The sequence below is a fragment of the Armigeres subalbatus genome, chromosome 3 (genome assembly GCF_024139115.2).
Source record: "Armigeres subalbatus isolate Guangzhou_Male chromosome 3, GZ_Asu_2, whole genome shotgun sequence".
NCBI classification, from domain to species: Eukaryota; Metazoa; Arthropoda; class Insecta; order Diptera; family Culicidae; genus Armigeres; species Armigeres subalbatus.
This window is the reverse complement of record NC_085141.1, coordinates 180585732-180599138: the sequence shown is the minus strand read 5'-3', so window position 1 is coordinate 180599138 and position 13407 is coordinate 180585732. Positions and strand designations below refer to the sequence as shown.

Here is a 13407-nt window from a genome sequence, read left to right as displayed (position 1 = left end):
GCAAAATCCATAGAAATCTCAAATGATAGCCGATTTAACCCCCCTAAAAATGTATGGAAAAATGACCCCCGATAGAACATTTTAAAAATGCACCTACGTGAAAGAGGAAAACCTATACTTTCGTGTGGTGGGTGTTTTAGAGATACTGATTTTTTGAAAATAAGCCTCTTCGGACAAACACATCGTGAATGGCGTTCATTCGTTCTACTAGCCTTTGGTAATTGTGACGTCAATCGAGAAAAGTGCATGAAAGTACCAGCTGAATAAGGTCATCTTGAAGAACATCGGATTAAACCCAAGATCAAAACCAAGAGTCCCCCCCCCCCCAAGGGCTTCAAAACGAAAAAAAAAATTCAAAACCTCTTAGAAAATGTAACTTATTTTATTTAACATTAAAAACCTGAGACAACAAATCACACTGGCTCATTTACCTTCTGCTGAATCCAGTCTACAAACTTCGCCACCCTTGTGTAGACCCCAGGCACCTCCGCTCGTGCACAACCTACTCCGTACGAAACGACTCCAACCTGATAGTAGTAAAAGTCGACGCCATCCCGCTGTGGCAACATCAGCGGACCACCACTATCCCCTTGGCATGAGTCCTTACCGCCCTCCAACACTCCGGCACACGTTACCGAATCGTCGAATTGCTTCTCGGAGAAGGCTCGGTTGATCTTGGCGTATAGATTCCGACATTCCCCGTTGGAAATTATTGGAATCTGCAGTTCTTGCAGGATGTTCGCCGATTTGCCTCCTTCCTGCGTTCGGCCCCATCCGGCAACGAAAGGTGTGTATCCTTCGAAGTTGCGAGTACGAATCGGATCGCTCAGTGGCAAGCAAATTGGACGGACGGCATCTATGAAGATTGAAAAAAAAATCAGTTTTGCTAAATAAAATTGAACGGTGTACCTTTCAGCAAATTACCATTGAAAGCTACGTCATTTGCAAGGTACAGTACTGCCAAGTCGGAGTGGCCATCTTTCTTGTCATAGCTGGGATGAGTTTCCATCTATAAAAACAGATGACAGAAAGGCGAATACGGAGCGATTAGCATGCGATAATAAATATAATGAACTTGAGAATTAGCACGTAGGTGTTGCTTTTCAAAACTCAAGTCCAACCAAAGGGACTTATTCTACGAGTGGAGTGACATTCGATAAGGAAATTTGTTAAACTATGAAATTAGAATTCGATTATTTTTACCTCATTCGACAAATCTCACGTTACTTTATTCGCAAGAAACCATTTGAGACATAATGTACAAACATAGAATAACTTTCTTAGAAAAGCGCTTCAGTCATTCAATAAAACCAAAACACCTAAACACAACAAATACAAATATGCTATTTGAGACAACACTTCAACGCAGCAAAGATATCCAAATGAATGATAGCACTTTTTAAGATCATGCTAGAAGGTATTAACAAGGCGTCACTTAAACAGATGATTAACATCAATTTTACTATGATCCATGCTGAACGATTACTACAAATTATTTCGAAGGCCCCATCGCCAGTTCAATGGTGACGATGATTACCATTGAGAATTATTTCAGCACGGAAACGGTCAACCCTATCTTGTTCTAGAGCTTTCACACCTTTTTGTAATCACTTTAGTCTGAAACCTACTCACCTTCACAACGACCACATCGATGTGGTTTGTTTCAGTGTCGATCGATGTGTCATGCTCGCCTAGACGAACCGAGAAGCTGGAAAATCCCAAAATTGAATTATAAATCTTGCTTTCAAACACAATGTACGCATTAATACTTACAGATCTTTGCGTATGCAATGCGCAGCCGTTAGCACGTGACGATTAGTAATTAGAGATCCACCGCATTTGAATGATACTTCGCCGAGAGCATCCTTGTAGCCGACCAACGCCATCCACGGCCACCCGTGCAGAGCAGCTGGCACTCCCCCGACAACGCGGTTGTGCTCCACTTTACTGTAGCCGCATCCGGTGGCCGGGGTGGGAATTGTCGTGATGCCATTGTTTTTGGGCTGAGTTGGTCCTTCAGTAGAGGGAGCCGGTGGAGCTGGAGGTGTCACCGTCGGCGGTGGAACTGGAGGAGCAGGTGTATATGATTGCAGAGGACAACACACATTTGGCTGAATATAGTTGCAAATGGCGTTTGAGTCTTGTATGAACCTAATGTACTGAGGATCTTTCTGTCGCTGTAAAAACTCATTCAACATCACCGGGCAATCTCGTAAACCTGAGGAAATGAAAGGTTATCTTGACTAGGGGGTTACGAAATGATTAATAAATATCCTTACTAATGCAATTTCCTTCTTTATTATCCGGCCCAATGCAATCGGCTAGGCGGAGAGGGGCCAAAGTTGTGGGTGGCTGCGTCGGTCTCGGTGTGGTAGTTGTAGTAGTAGTGGTGGTGGTTGTGGAAGTGGTGGTCGTTGTGGCTGGAGTTGTTGGTGGTATCTCCACGAAAGGTGAACGAGTTGTTGGAGCAGGTTCATACTGAACCCCATCGGTACAACACAGTACGGGATACCCTCTGAGTACACGGTTCCCACAGTTACGTTGCGACGAAATTAAGAAATTTACCGTCTGTCGACTTTTATCAAACTGATAGCGACGTACTAACGATGGACAGTTCGGCAATGCCTGGCAGACTCCTATCACACCATTTGGAGTGTAACATGATTGGGCTGCAATAATCGCAAAGAAAAGCATAACAATAATTTGAATTACAAGAAAGTGTGTGTTTCGTTGGAGTTTTCGCATCGATTTATAAAACCCAAATCCTAACAATGATCCTTCTCCATACGATTCAGTGTTTCACATTGGGGTGGGTGGGTAATAATGTGATCAACTGGTGAGCTACACCCATACCTGAGGATTGATTTAGGTTCAAAGGGAAGGGTTCGATCATTAAAACATTTGCAGTAAAGAAGAACCTAAAACAAATAGTGGACATAAAGATAATAGCTATTGTAAACTTGTTTACTTGGTTTGCGACGGAATTATAGGCCGTTTTGATAAAATGATCTTTTTATTCGGAAAATTGAGTAGAGATTTTTTTCAGCCAAAACCAATACCAAAATGGGCCAATTTTTGGAACACATGATGTCCAAAGAAAATTATAAAGTACAGATAGCTGCGAGATCAGTTGTATTTCTTATCCGTCACATCTTGGCTTCAAGCCACTTGCGATTATCAGTAGACAATGTGCTGTGCAAAAACCTCAAAACAGTGCGAAGGAAACAATTAAAACTAATGACTAATCTTCAAAAATATTAGCAGAATTCGACACTATAGCAATAAAATGTATGTAACTATAAAACTTTAACAAACTTGGAAAATTGATTTTATTTAAAAAACAGTGTATTTGGAATTATCGGTACGGTTTATTTTACAACTATATGCGCAGCACCTACAAACTGGAAATATTGTTTATGTTGCTTATAGGTGCACCAGTGCAGTGCATGATTGGGTATTGAGTAGTTGCGTGCAGTGTTGGAATAAACATACAACAGTTTGGAAATTGGCGTCGGAAACATGAATACTATACAATAAGATAATGTACATACCGTAGCTTGAGTCAAACGGTCGACATGTTGTTCCAAATAACAGCGACCAACTATTCGTTAAGTTCACAGCTTCCCGCGGCGTAGTACAAATAAATTTCGTCGCTCTACTCAAGATATCACCTAAACAGTCGAACGGTGTGTTAATGAGAATTAAATATACCAGTCTAATAAATTGATTTTATAATAAAGGCCCTTCACGTAGTACATGACGTCGCGTCGGTGCGAGGCCAAACGTGTTCAGTAGCTTCAATAACGATCAACCAGGCTTTGTCTAGTCTAAAGGCTCCCCCAGACCTAAGCGGTTTCATCGCAGCGACGGCGACAACTAGTCGCCGCGATTCTATCGTTGGGTCGCTGCAGGCAATGCTCTATTTACGCTTCCATACCAACGGCGACAGAATCGCTGTCGCCAAGCGATAGAATCGCATCGCGACTGTCGCGTCGCGTGTGTTTGGGGGAACCTTAAAACATCATGTTGGGAGAAAACCGTCGCGCCACATCACCGCCGCCGACATTTTCAAATCGGTGCGCCCCGTTTAAAATTTATCACGCCGCTGATCTAAAATTTTCCACAACGATACAAATTTTAAAATGAAAAATATTAAGTGGAATTTACGTAGAATTTCTTTATTGATCCCTACAACGAGATGTCGAAACTCCAAAGAATTTTTCGTAAAGATACCAATGATTTCCTTGAAAATTTTATACAATTTCCCGTTTTAATTTCGAACTCCGTAAGAACTAAGAAAAATTTCGAGCGGAAATTGCGAAGAGTTTCCCGTTGAAATCTAAAGAATTTCTCTCTGAAATAGAATTTTTGAACGGAAAAGGGTTGTTCGGCACAAGAATTTGCTGAATTTGTAGAGGAATTTATCATTTTGACTATTTTCAAGACATTAACGGGAGATTATTTTGAATTTCGCCGAAAAAATCTTTAGAAAGTTCTTTAAGTTTTTAAAGAATATTCATTTGGAAAATATTTTTGGATTTTCCAGGGGAACTACTTTGAAATTTCGAGAACCCTCCCAAGGAAAATTGTTTGAAATTTCAGCAGAAAATCCTTCAGATTTTACTTGAGAATAGCATCAGAATTTTCTGGGAAAGTTGTTCCAAATTTCTGGAATTTTTGGAATTCATGGGAAGCTCCTGCTAAGTTACTGTCAAGTATTCTTCGAAATTTACACAGAAAATTCTTCATTATTATAAAAGATTGTGATCGGTAGAAGGGAATTTTTATTGTTGGTTTTCTCAGTATAGATTAATAAAGACAGCTAGTTTGGCCCAAAAATGCCATTTGCCATAACAGGTCGTCTGGTCGAATTTTTTTTTTACAGAAAGTGCCATTTTGACGAAAATGTCTGTTATTGAACGAGTAATATGATCAAAAATGTCCACTCGTTTGGCAAAATGGCCTTATTGTAAATTACCATTGAACAAAATTACATAAAGAGTCGTTCAATAATGACGTCAAAGGATTTAGTGGGGAGGGGGTCTAAGATTTTGTGACAGTACATATACTAGGTATACAAAAAAGCATGACAAAGGGGGAGGGGGGTCTAGAAAACTCAAAAAGAAGTGGACGTCATATTTGAATCGCCCCTACCTCTCTACTTTTTGAGTCGATACTGGCCATTAAGTCAAAAGCCATTTAGCCAAATGCCATTGGGCCGACTTGAACGTTTATCCAAAACTGTTATCAGGTCGAAAATGGTTTTTACCGAAAATGTAGTTTGGCCGACAGCGACATACATCCAAAAGAGACGAACTGGTAATTTGACCGAAAAAACAACTAACCCCTAACCGTAACATGTCATTTGGCTGAAAATGCCATTTGGCTGAAAATGCCATTTGGCTGAAACTGCCGGTTGACCGAATAGATCATTTCGGCCAAATGGCATTTTCTGCCAAATCACTTCCGGCTGTTTTTGCTACTTATCAGCCAAACTACATTTTTTATCAAACCATTTCCGTCCAGATTTCCAGATAACAGTTTCGGATGAACGTTCAAACCGGAACGGAAACCGTGCTGCCGGTTATCAAGGAATTCTGTGAGTCTTCTGTTCGCCATCCGTGGGCCTGTAGTCCAGAGCTCGCATGAGGGAGGAGCCATGGTTTTTCGCAAGGGGAACAATCAGACTGACCTACTATTGTTCCGGACATCAATTCTTTGTAAACCCCCTCAAGTAGAGCCAACCTTCCGCTTATCGGAAGATGCTTCATCATCAGATATCCAATATTATCCGAGACTGCGGATTTTCCGTTTCCCTTCCGCAGAGCAAACTCTGGCTCTTCAAATGAGGAACAAGGATGTTATCGATCATTTAGTAATCTGCCTTCGATCCTTTAGTAGTTTGTCAATAACTCATTCCAGGGGCTAAATTTCAAAATGTGTTGTATGGTGGACTTCTAGTGCAAAGGTTTATCTACAACTCTGCCTAACAGTTCGTTGTTTGAATTTCACTAATAACGAAGCTATAGCGCTAGTAGCAGTAACTTGGACTAAATGATTGCATATTTTGTTATCATTTAGTATAAGTATAGTAACTAGCATCGTAACTCCTTTAGCAGTGGAATTCAAACATCGACCTGTTAAGGAGAGTTGTAGAAAAACCTTTGCACTAAAAGTCCACCATTCATTTCTTTAGTCTACATCTAAACAGATAACACTGAACCAACAATTTGACGCCACAATACACGGTTCGAGGCCGCATCTCTCCATCCTCGAATACGCCCCCACGCTCGCCAAGTCGTTCTGCACCTGGTCTGCCCATCTAGCTCGCTGCGCTCCACGTCGTCTCGTACCTGCCGGATTGGAAGTGCGCACCATCTTTGCAGGGTTGCTGTCCGGCATTCTTGCAACATGCTCTGCCCATCGTACCCTTCCAGCTTTAGCTACCTTCTGGATACTGGGTTCGCCGTAGAGCTGGGCGAGCTCATGGTTCATTCTTCGCCGCCACACACCGTCTTCTTGCACACCGAATACTCCGAGTGCTTGCAAGTCCTCCTCGAGCATTGTCCAATTTTCATGTCCGTAGAGGACTACACTGGTCTTATGAGCGTCTTGGTGCGGTGGTGAATCTTTTTTGACCGCAGTTTCTTCTGGAGCCGTAGTAGGCACGACTTCCACAGATGATGCGCCTTCGTATTTCACGACTGACATTGTTATCAGCCGTTAGCAAGGATCCGAGGTAGACGAATTCCTCGACCACCTCGAAGGTATCCCCGTCTATCGTAACACTGCTTCCCAGGCGGGCCCTGTCGCACTCTGTTCCGCCCACAAGCATGTACTTTGTCTTTGAGACGTTCACCACCAGTCCAACTTTTGTTGCTTCACGTTTCAGGCGGGTGTACAGTTCTGCCACCTTTGCAAATGTTCGGCCGACAATGTCCATGTCATCCGCGAAACAGATAATTGACTGGACCTGTTGAAAATCATACCCCGGCTGTTACACCCGGCTCTCCGCATGACACCTTCTAGCGCAATGTTAAACAACAGGCACGAAAGTCCATCACCTTGTCTTACTCACTTGGAGATTAATTCCATCAAGGAAACCGAGCAAAGCTTAAGAGCAAATCAATAACTAATTTTGTTGTTGTAAAATCGCCTAATTTTGATAACTTAGGTTGATATCTGTTTGGTCGTTGTAATGGTTATGGGGCCCTCCTTAGCCGTGCGGTAAGACGCGCGGCTACAAAGCAAGACCATGCTGAGGGTGGCTGGGTTCGATTCCCGGTGCCGGTCTAGACAATTTTCGGATTGGAAATTGTCTCGACTTCCCTGGACATAAAAGTATCATCGTGCTAGCCTCATGATATACGAATGCAAAAAATGGTAACCTGGCTTAGAAACCTTGCAGTTAATAACTGTGGAAGTGCTTAATGAACACTAAGCTGCGGGGCAGCTCTGTCCCAGTGTGGGGATGTAATGCCAATAAGAAGAAGAAGAAGAAGAATGGTTAAAACATCAAAATCCATGGTAGAAAAAATTTACTGTGACTATTCCTGCTGTCGATAAAAGCAAATTGAAAAATAATTCAATTGAGGGGGTTAGAAGCAGAGGGGTGTAAGTGACATTTTGGTCAAAATTGAGTTGACTACAGCTAAAAATGCTTTGGTTCTCGAGCTTTGCCGCAATATGTTGTTTATAAAATATGTGAAAATTTACAAAAAAAAATGATTTTTTTGAACTTTCATACAATTTGTATTAAGTGAAAAAATATCGAAAAACTTTGCACCCATTTTTCTCAAAACTAATTTTTTGAAAGAAGGACGACTAGCTCCAGACTATCTTGAGGGAGACGCTCCTGTTTATCTTCATATGTGATGTTTATCTGAGGCCAAACATCGAACATGAAATAAATCGCCTATTCCGACTGTGTGCGGCCAATAACAGTACATCTCGCAGCGATGTCGATCTCATTATTATTGGAGAGTCGCCAATGGCGACTATAATCTACCGCGCTTAACCTGATCTTATGACAAGGCCTTGGATTTTTACACCAAGACAAATAAAGGCATTGCAAAAACAGGAGCTTGCGTTACCCGAAAGTAAGATGTCTAGTGATTTAAAGCAGATTCGTAATGTAGCCAACCATGGTGGAATGTTGAGCTGCAGCACAAACGCAGTCTTTCGTAAGGCGCGCCGCCGTTTCTGCGCCATCGTTCCGAAGATACACTGGGGTCGCTAGGAAAGCGTTAGGAAAGAAAATCTTCAAGCAAATTTCAAAAACAATTCTTCATCATACATTGAAGAACGAAAGGGGTCGAACAATCACCCTGTTGACGTCACCTTTCGCACGCCTTCCTCCCGATCACCTGTCGCAACAGCAAATTAATTTGACAGTTTCTTCCACTCAGTACATAAACCTTCTCCAGTGGTTGGAAGAAATTCTTCCGTCGTTTTCCGTCCGGCTTCCTCAAGTCTTCTTCCTCCTGCTATTCACGAAGGCTCAAAACCTCTTGGTGTGGCGTCAAAGACTCTACTGTGTGCGACACACATACTGCTTATAAAGTTGCATGCTATAGCGGCGATAACAATTGAATCATTTGTTTGAGAAACTGCATATATCCATTTTACACAATTTCGGGAAAACAACAAAAAACTGTTTTTGAACAAATTGGAACCGAATCTTTCGATTTCTTCGATCCAGAATAATACTTTTTGGCAAAACTCAATGCCTTGGGGCACTTCCAGTGCGAAAGCTGCAAACAGTACTCCATAATTGCTCTTCAAGGTGCGCGCACATATGCAGTTTCTCAAACAAACGAAATTGTTTTTATACAATCCTGAACAAAAATATATTTTTCATATTTTTTGCCAGAATACGTATTTTTGGACGAGGATTCAGAATATGTAAAAAACTCATTTTGGCCAAAAATCGTTACACGGAGAGCTCCAGCGCGTGCCCGTTTGAGGTTGCGTTGAGCAACATTAGTCCATGGTGGCTTTCTTGGAGGCTTTCGCTTCGGTACACAGGCAGATACACAATCGCGTAAGAAGAAATTGAAACGGCTAACCGCTGAATCAATGTCCAACTCATTCAAATGGAACGCTCAAATCTGGACAAAATGAGACAGAGCAATTGACGTTCAGTCTAATTGATTAATCAAACAATGTCCTTCATCACTAGCATTGCCCGTTGTTGCTTCAATTTTCAATCGAACTATAAGCAATTGTTTTTCTGGATGCTTGGAAGCTTGCTTCAATCATATACATAGTGTAGAGAACTACCATTTGATATCGACCTTGAACTGTTTTGCTAAAGTTCTTGAAGGTCTTCTGCACGCCATGCTACATCCAGCGGTTTAGTCTATATTTTCGAACATCAGCATGGACTTACTAAAAAGCGCTCGACAACATTCAACCTAATGGCGTTTTCCTATACAGTGCTAGACAAATCGGGGAACCGTAGCCAGGTGGATCAACTTTTCAAAAGCGTTGTCTATATTGTCTATCCGGAACAAAGTCATTAGTCGCTTTTTATATCTTGAAGTTGGATTTTTCTCCAGATACAGGCAACTTACCCAACTTCGAAAGTAGTGCGCTGGATTCGCCTAAAGATGCGCTAAACAACGCATCAATTGGTTTGGACAGATAAAACTTCGGAAGAAAGTTCGTTTCGGAAGTTCCGACTTCAGAATTCTAAGTTGGTGCTACGCCGACAATAATAGCGATAGAAAAACATGAGCGGCTTTACTTACCTAATTGGATCATTTGGTGGTTAAAATCGTACTTATTCTCTCGCAAGGCTTTTGTACATGGCGCCAAGTCAAGCCAAGTCCGGCAGTCATCTAGGTCTGCTCATCTTTATTCTTTTTGTTAATGACCTGATCAATAACTGGAACTCCGGAATACTGATTTAGTCGGACGATCTGCAAATTTACCGTGCCATAAAATCGCTTGTAGACTGCTGTGCTTTACAAAAAGCCATAACATTCACCCGTTGCCGATCTTCTGTAACCTACGCCTATTGTCTGAGTCACACAGCGCTTCAGAGGGTTACACCAATCAAAGACCTTGAAATCGTTCTCAACAGTAAGCTTCGTTTTACTGAGCATGTCTCAGTTACCACCGCTAAGGCCAACGCTTACTTCTTACGACGTAACACAGCACTGTTCGATGATGTCCATTGTCCATGCTCTCAAATCGCTATATTGTGCATTATATCGTAGCATAGTCGAGTATGGAGTATCCGTATCATTCCGGTCACATTGACCTCATCGATAGAATACAAAAACGCTTCATCATCTACGCTTTGCGCCGTATTCCATGGAATAATCTAGCCAACCTTTCTCCATTCCAAACTAGTTGTGCTTTGATTGACTTGCAACCATTAGCAGACCGTCGAGAGATGCTTCAAATGATGTTTATTTTCGAAGTCATAACGTGCAAGATCGAGTATTGTTTATATCCTGGAGAATCTTCGATTTCATGCACCTCGTCAACTCAGAAATCACCAACTGCTATGGACTCGTGTGGACTTTCACCAATTTTAAACAATTACTTGTACAATTTGTTGTCAGAGAAGTGTATGAGTTTTTTCTCATGAACACTCGGCAACTTCACGAATTAACTACACGGGTCTCCCCCAGGGCTAATGTTTGGACCCCCTACTTTACAATTTTTACGTCAGAGACATTGATGAATGTCTCATGCCGAATTGCTCGTTAAGACAGCTTGCGGATGACTGCGTTGTATCCGTTTCGGGGTCAACCGCAATTGATCTGCAAGGACCATTGCAACTCTGGACAATTTGTCCACTTGGGCTACGAAGCTGGGTATCGAATTCTCTTCGGAGAAAACTGAGATGGTAGTCTTTTCAAAAAACATAAGCTGGCAAAGTTCCCGCTCCAACTGATGGGTAAGACAATCACTCATAGCATACCTCGGGGTCTGGTTCGACTCGAAATGCACCTTCAGGAAGCACATTGTGTATCTGACACAAAAATGCCAGAAACGGATCAACTTCATGCGATCAATTACCGTAACATTCCCCACCATGTTCCCGATGCGCATCCCGAAGATCTTATGATGTTGTATCGAACAACCATTTTGTCGGTCCTCGAATACGGTAGTTTCTGCTTCCAGTCCGCGGCTAAAACACACATGCTGAAACTTCAACAGATTCAGTACCGCTGTCTCCGCTATTCGACTCATCTGTCCATGAAGCAGGAGGTTCATGGAATACCAGACTTTCTTCGTGCGTTCTTCCTCCATTATTTGCAAGCAAATACGGGCACGCCAGCGAGGAGAGAAGCTTTTTCACAGACGGGTCAAAAATGGATGACTCCACTGGTTTCGGTGTTTTCAACGTTTTTCATAGCGCCTACTTTAAGCTCAAAGAGCCTTGTTCCGTGTATACTGCTGAGCTAGCAGCTATACACTATTCACTCGAGTAAATCGCATCCCTACCTCCTGAACACTTTTCCATCTTCACCGAGAGTCTAAGTTCCTTGGAGGCTGTTCGGTCAATGAAACTGGTTAAGCACTCAGCGTATCTTCTGAATGGGATACGGAAAGCTTTGAGTGTCTTATCACAACGGTCTTACACAATCAACATGACTTGGGTCCCTTCTCATTGCTCGATCCCGGGAAATGAGAAAGCGGACTCTTTGGCTAAGGTGTTTTCAATATTAGTAGACACCGTTTTAAAATTAACATAGGCAGTTATAATACACCAAGGATATTTTCGATAATTTAGTTCTAGGTTCAATTATTCAGTAGTTTGTCAATAACTCATTCCAGAGACTGTATTTCAGAATGTGTTGTATGGTGGACTTCTAGTGTGAAAGTTTTTTCTACAACTCTGCTTAAAATTTCGTTGTTCGTATCCCTCTAATAACGGATGTGTCACCGTTAAATATAGTTTGGGAAAGTACTCTCAATGAAATTTTTCAGCGTTTATTTTTATCGATTTGTTCACGTGTAAAAGTTTTACAAATAACTTATATGTTGTTCGCGAGTATTTTGATATGCAATTTTTCGCTTTAACTAATATGCATTCAGATTCCCAAGAATCGATGAAAATAAATATAGAGATAAAAAATGAAGCCCTTATCTGCCTAAAAAACTAGCCATGATCATGAATTATTATATTGAACTTTTCGAATATTCATTAGCTGGTATTTATTTAATTAACGACTGTCACAGTCACAACCTATACTGTTAATAACCTACTTATACGGTTTGCTTCTGGATAATATATTCAAATCATTATCTGGTTTTTATTTTTTAAATCGTTCGATCAAATATAGTTTGTCACAAACCAATCAATAGATCACACAGTTCTTCGGTCACCAATGAAGCAAGTCAATAACAATTCTGATGTGTCATTGAATGCATCGATTATTAACATACGTGATCCGTTCGGTCTGTTCCGATGCGGCTTGTATGGCTTTGCTTGCAATAAACCCCATCCATAAAATACAACACTACTGTCTTTCGCAAAAAATGCGTTTCATTCAACACATACGCGTGAACACTTGAATACTGAACTGTCACGCGAGTTCTTCACCTTAGTTTGTTTTTGCGTACGGTTATCGTCAAAGCCACCGCTTCACGAACAAACGAAAGACATCAATTCCTGCGATAAAGATGCGAACCGGCTTTCCATTATGAATAGGTATCTATTTTTTCACACACTTCAACACTGCCGAATCAACTGAACTTTCAGAAAATATAAAAAGTCCACCGTGTGACCTTGCCATTATTGTACAGTATTTCCTTGATTTCAATGCGTTCATATATGTCATACAAAGCTGTATAACTGCGGCTAACTCTTAATGCATATTTATAAAACCATTTAAAAAAAACTTTGGTACCTTGAGGATGTACATTTTTAACTACTAGGGCAGCAAAGATCACTAGCTTCAGGATCCACATGTTTGTTGAATAATTCACTAAACCGGACATCAGAAACCTTTCCGTTGATCACATATCACAGCGAAACGCTCCCAGAACTTTCAGTTCTTATTCGATCAGAAGACGCGGCGAGACTGACCTAAACCCGTTCCTCCAGTATCAATTTTAAGCAAAAACTATTTACACGAATTGCGGATCAACGGAAACGACTGGCTGCCGTCACACACCAACACAAGTTGCGCGAACTGGCTGGCTGGCTATCTCCCTCATAAGCATATCGGCTAATTAGCACAGGCTGGAGGTGGACGGAGATCATCGCGAAAAAAAACAAAAACAAACCCCAAGGGTTGGCCGGCGGACGCGATCGTCAGAGTTCGCACTATAGTCATGGCGATCATGATTAGCTATGTGGAAGCGAAAACGATCAACGTTCCGCGGTAGACGAGATTGGAAGCATGATGATTTGATGAATCAATAATGAGTCGCATCGCTTTA

General features: G+C 41.6%; 1 protein-coding gene across 1 annotated transcript in view; it reads right to left on the bottom strand.

The window, feature by feature from the left end:
* Positions 1 to 363: 363 nt before the first annotated feature.
* The window catches only part of LOC134222163 (uncharacterized), a 44790-nt gene continuing 31746 nt past the window's right edge, over positions 364 to 13407 (bottom strand). Inside the window, exons 7-11 of the mRNA XM_062701308.1 lie at positions 2280 to 2669; positions 1774 to 2218; positions 1633 to 1708; positions 925 to 1009; positions 364 to 856 (exon numbers count right to left, since the gene is read on the bottom strand). Coding sequence (XP_062557292.1) covers positions 414 to 856; positions 925 to 1009; positions 1633 to 1708; positions 1774 to 2218; positions 2280 to 2669 — 1439 coding nt within the window. The 3' untranslated portion in view covers positions 364 to 413. The remainder of the gene's footprint in view (positions 857 to 924; positions 1010 to 1632; positions 1709 to 1773; positions 2219 to 2279; positions 2670 to 13407) is intronic.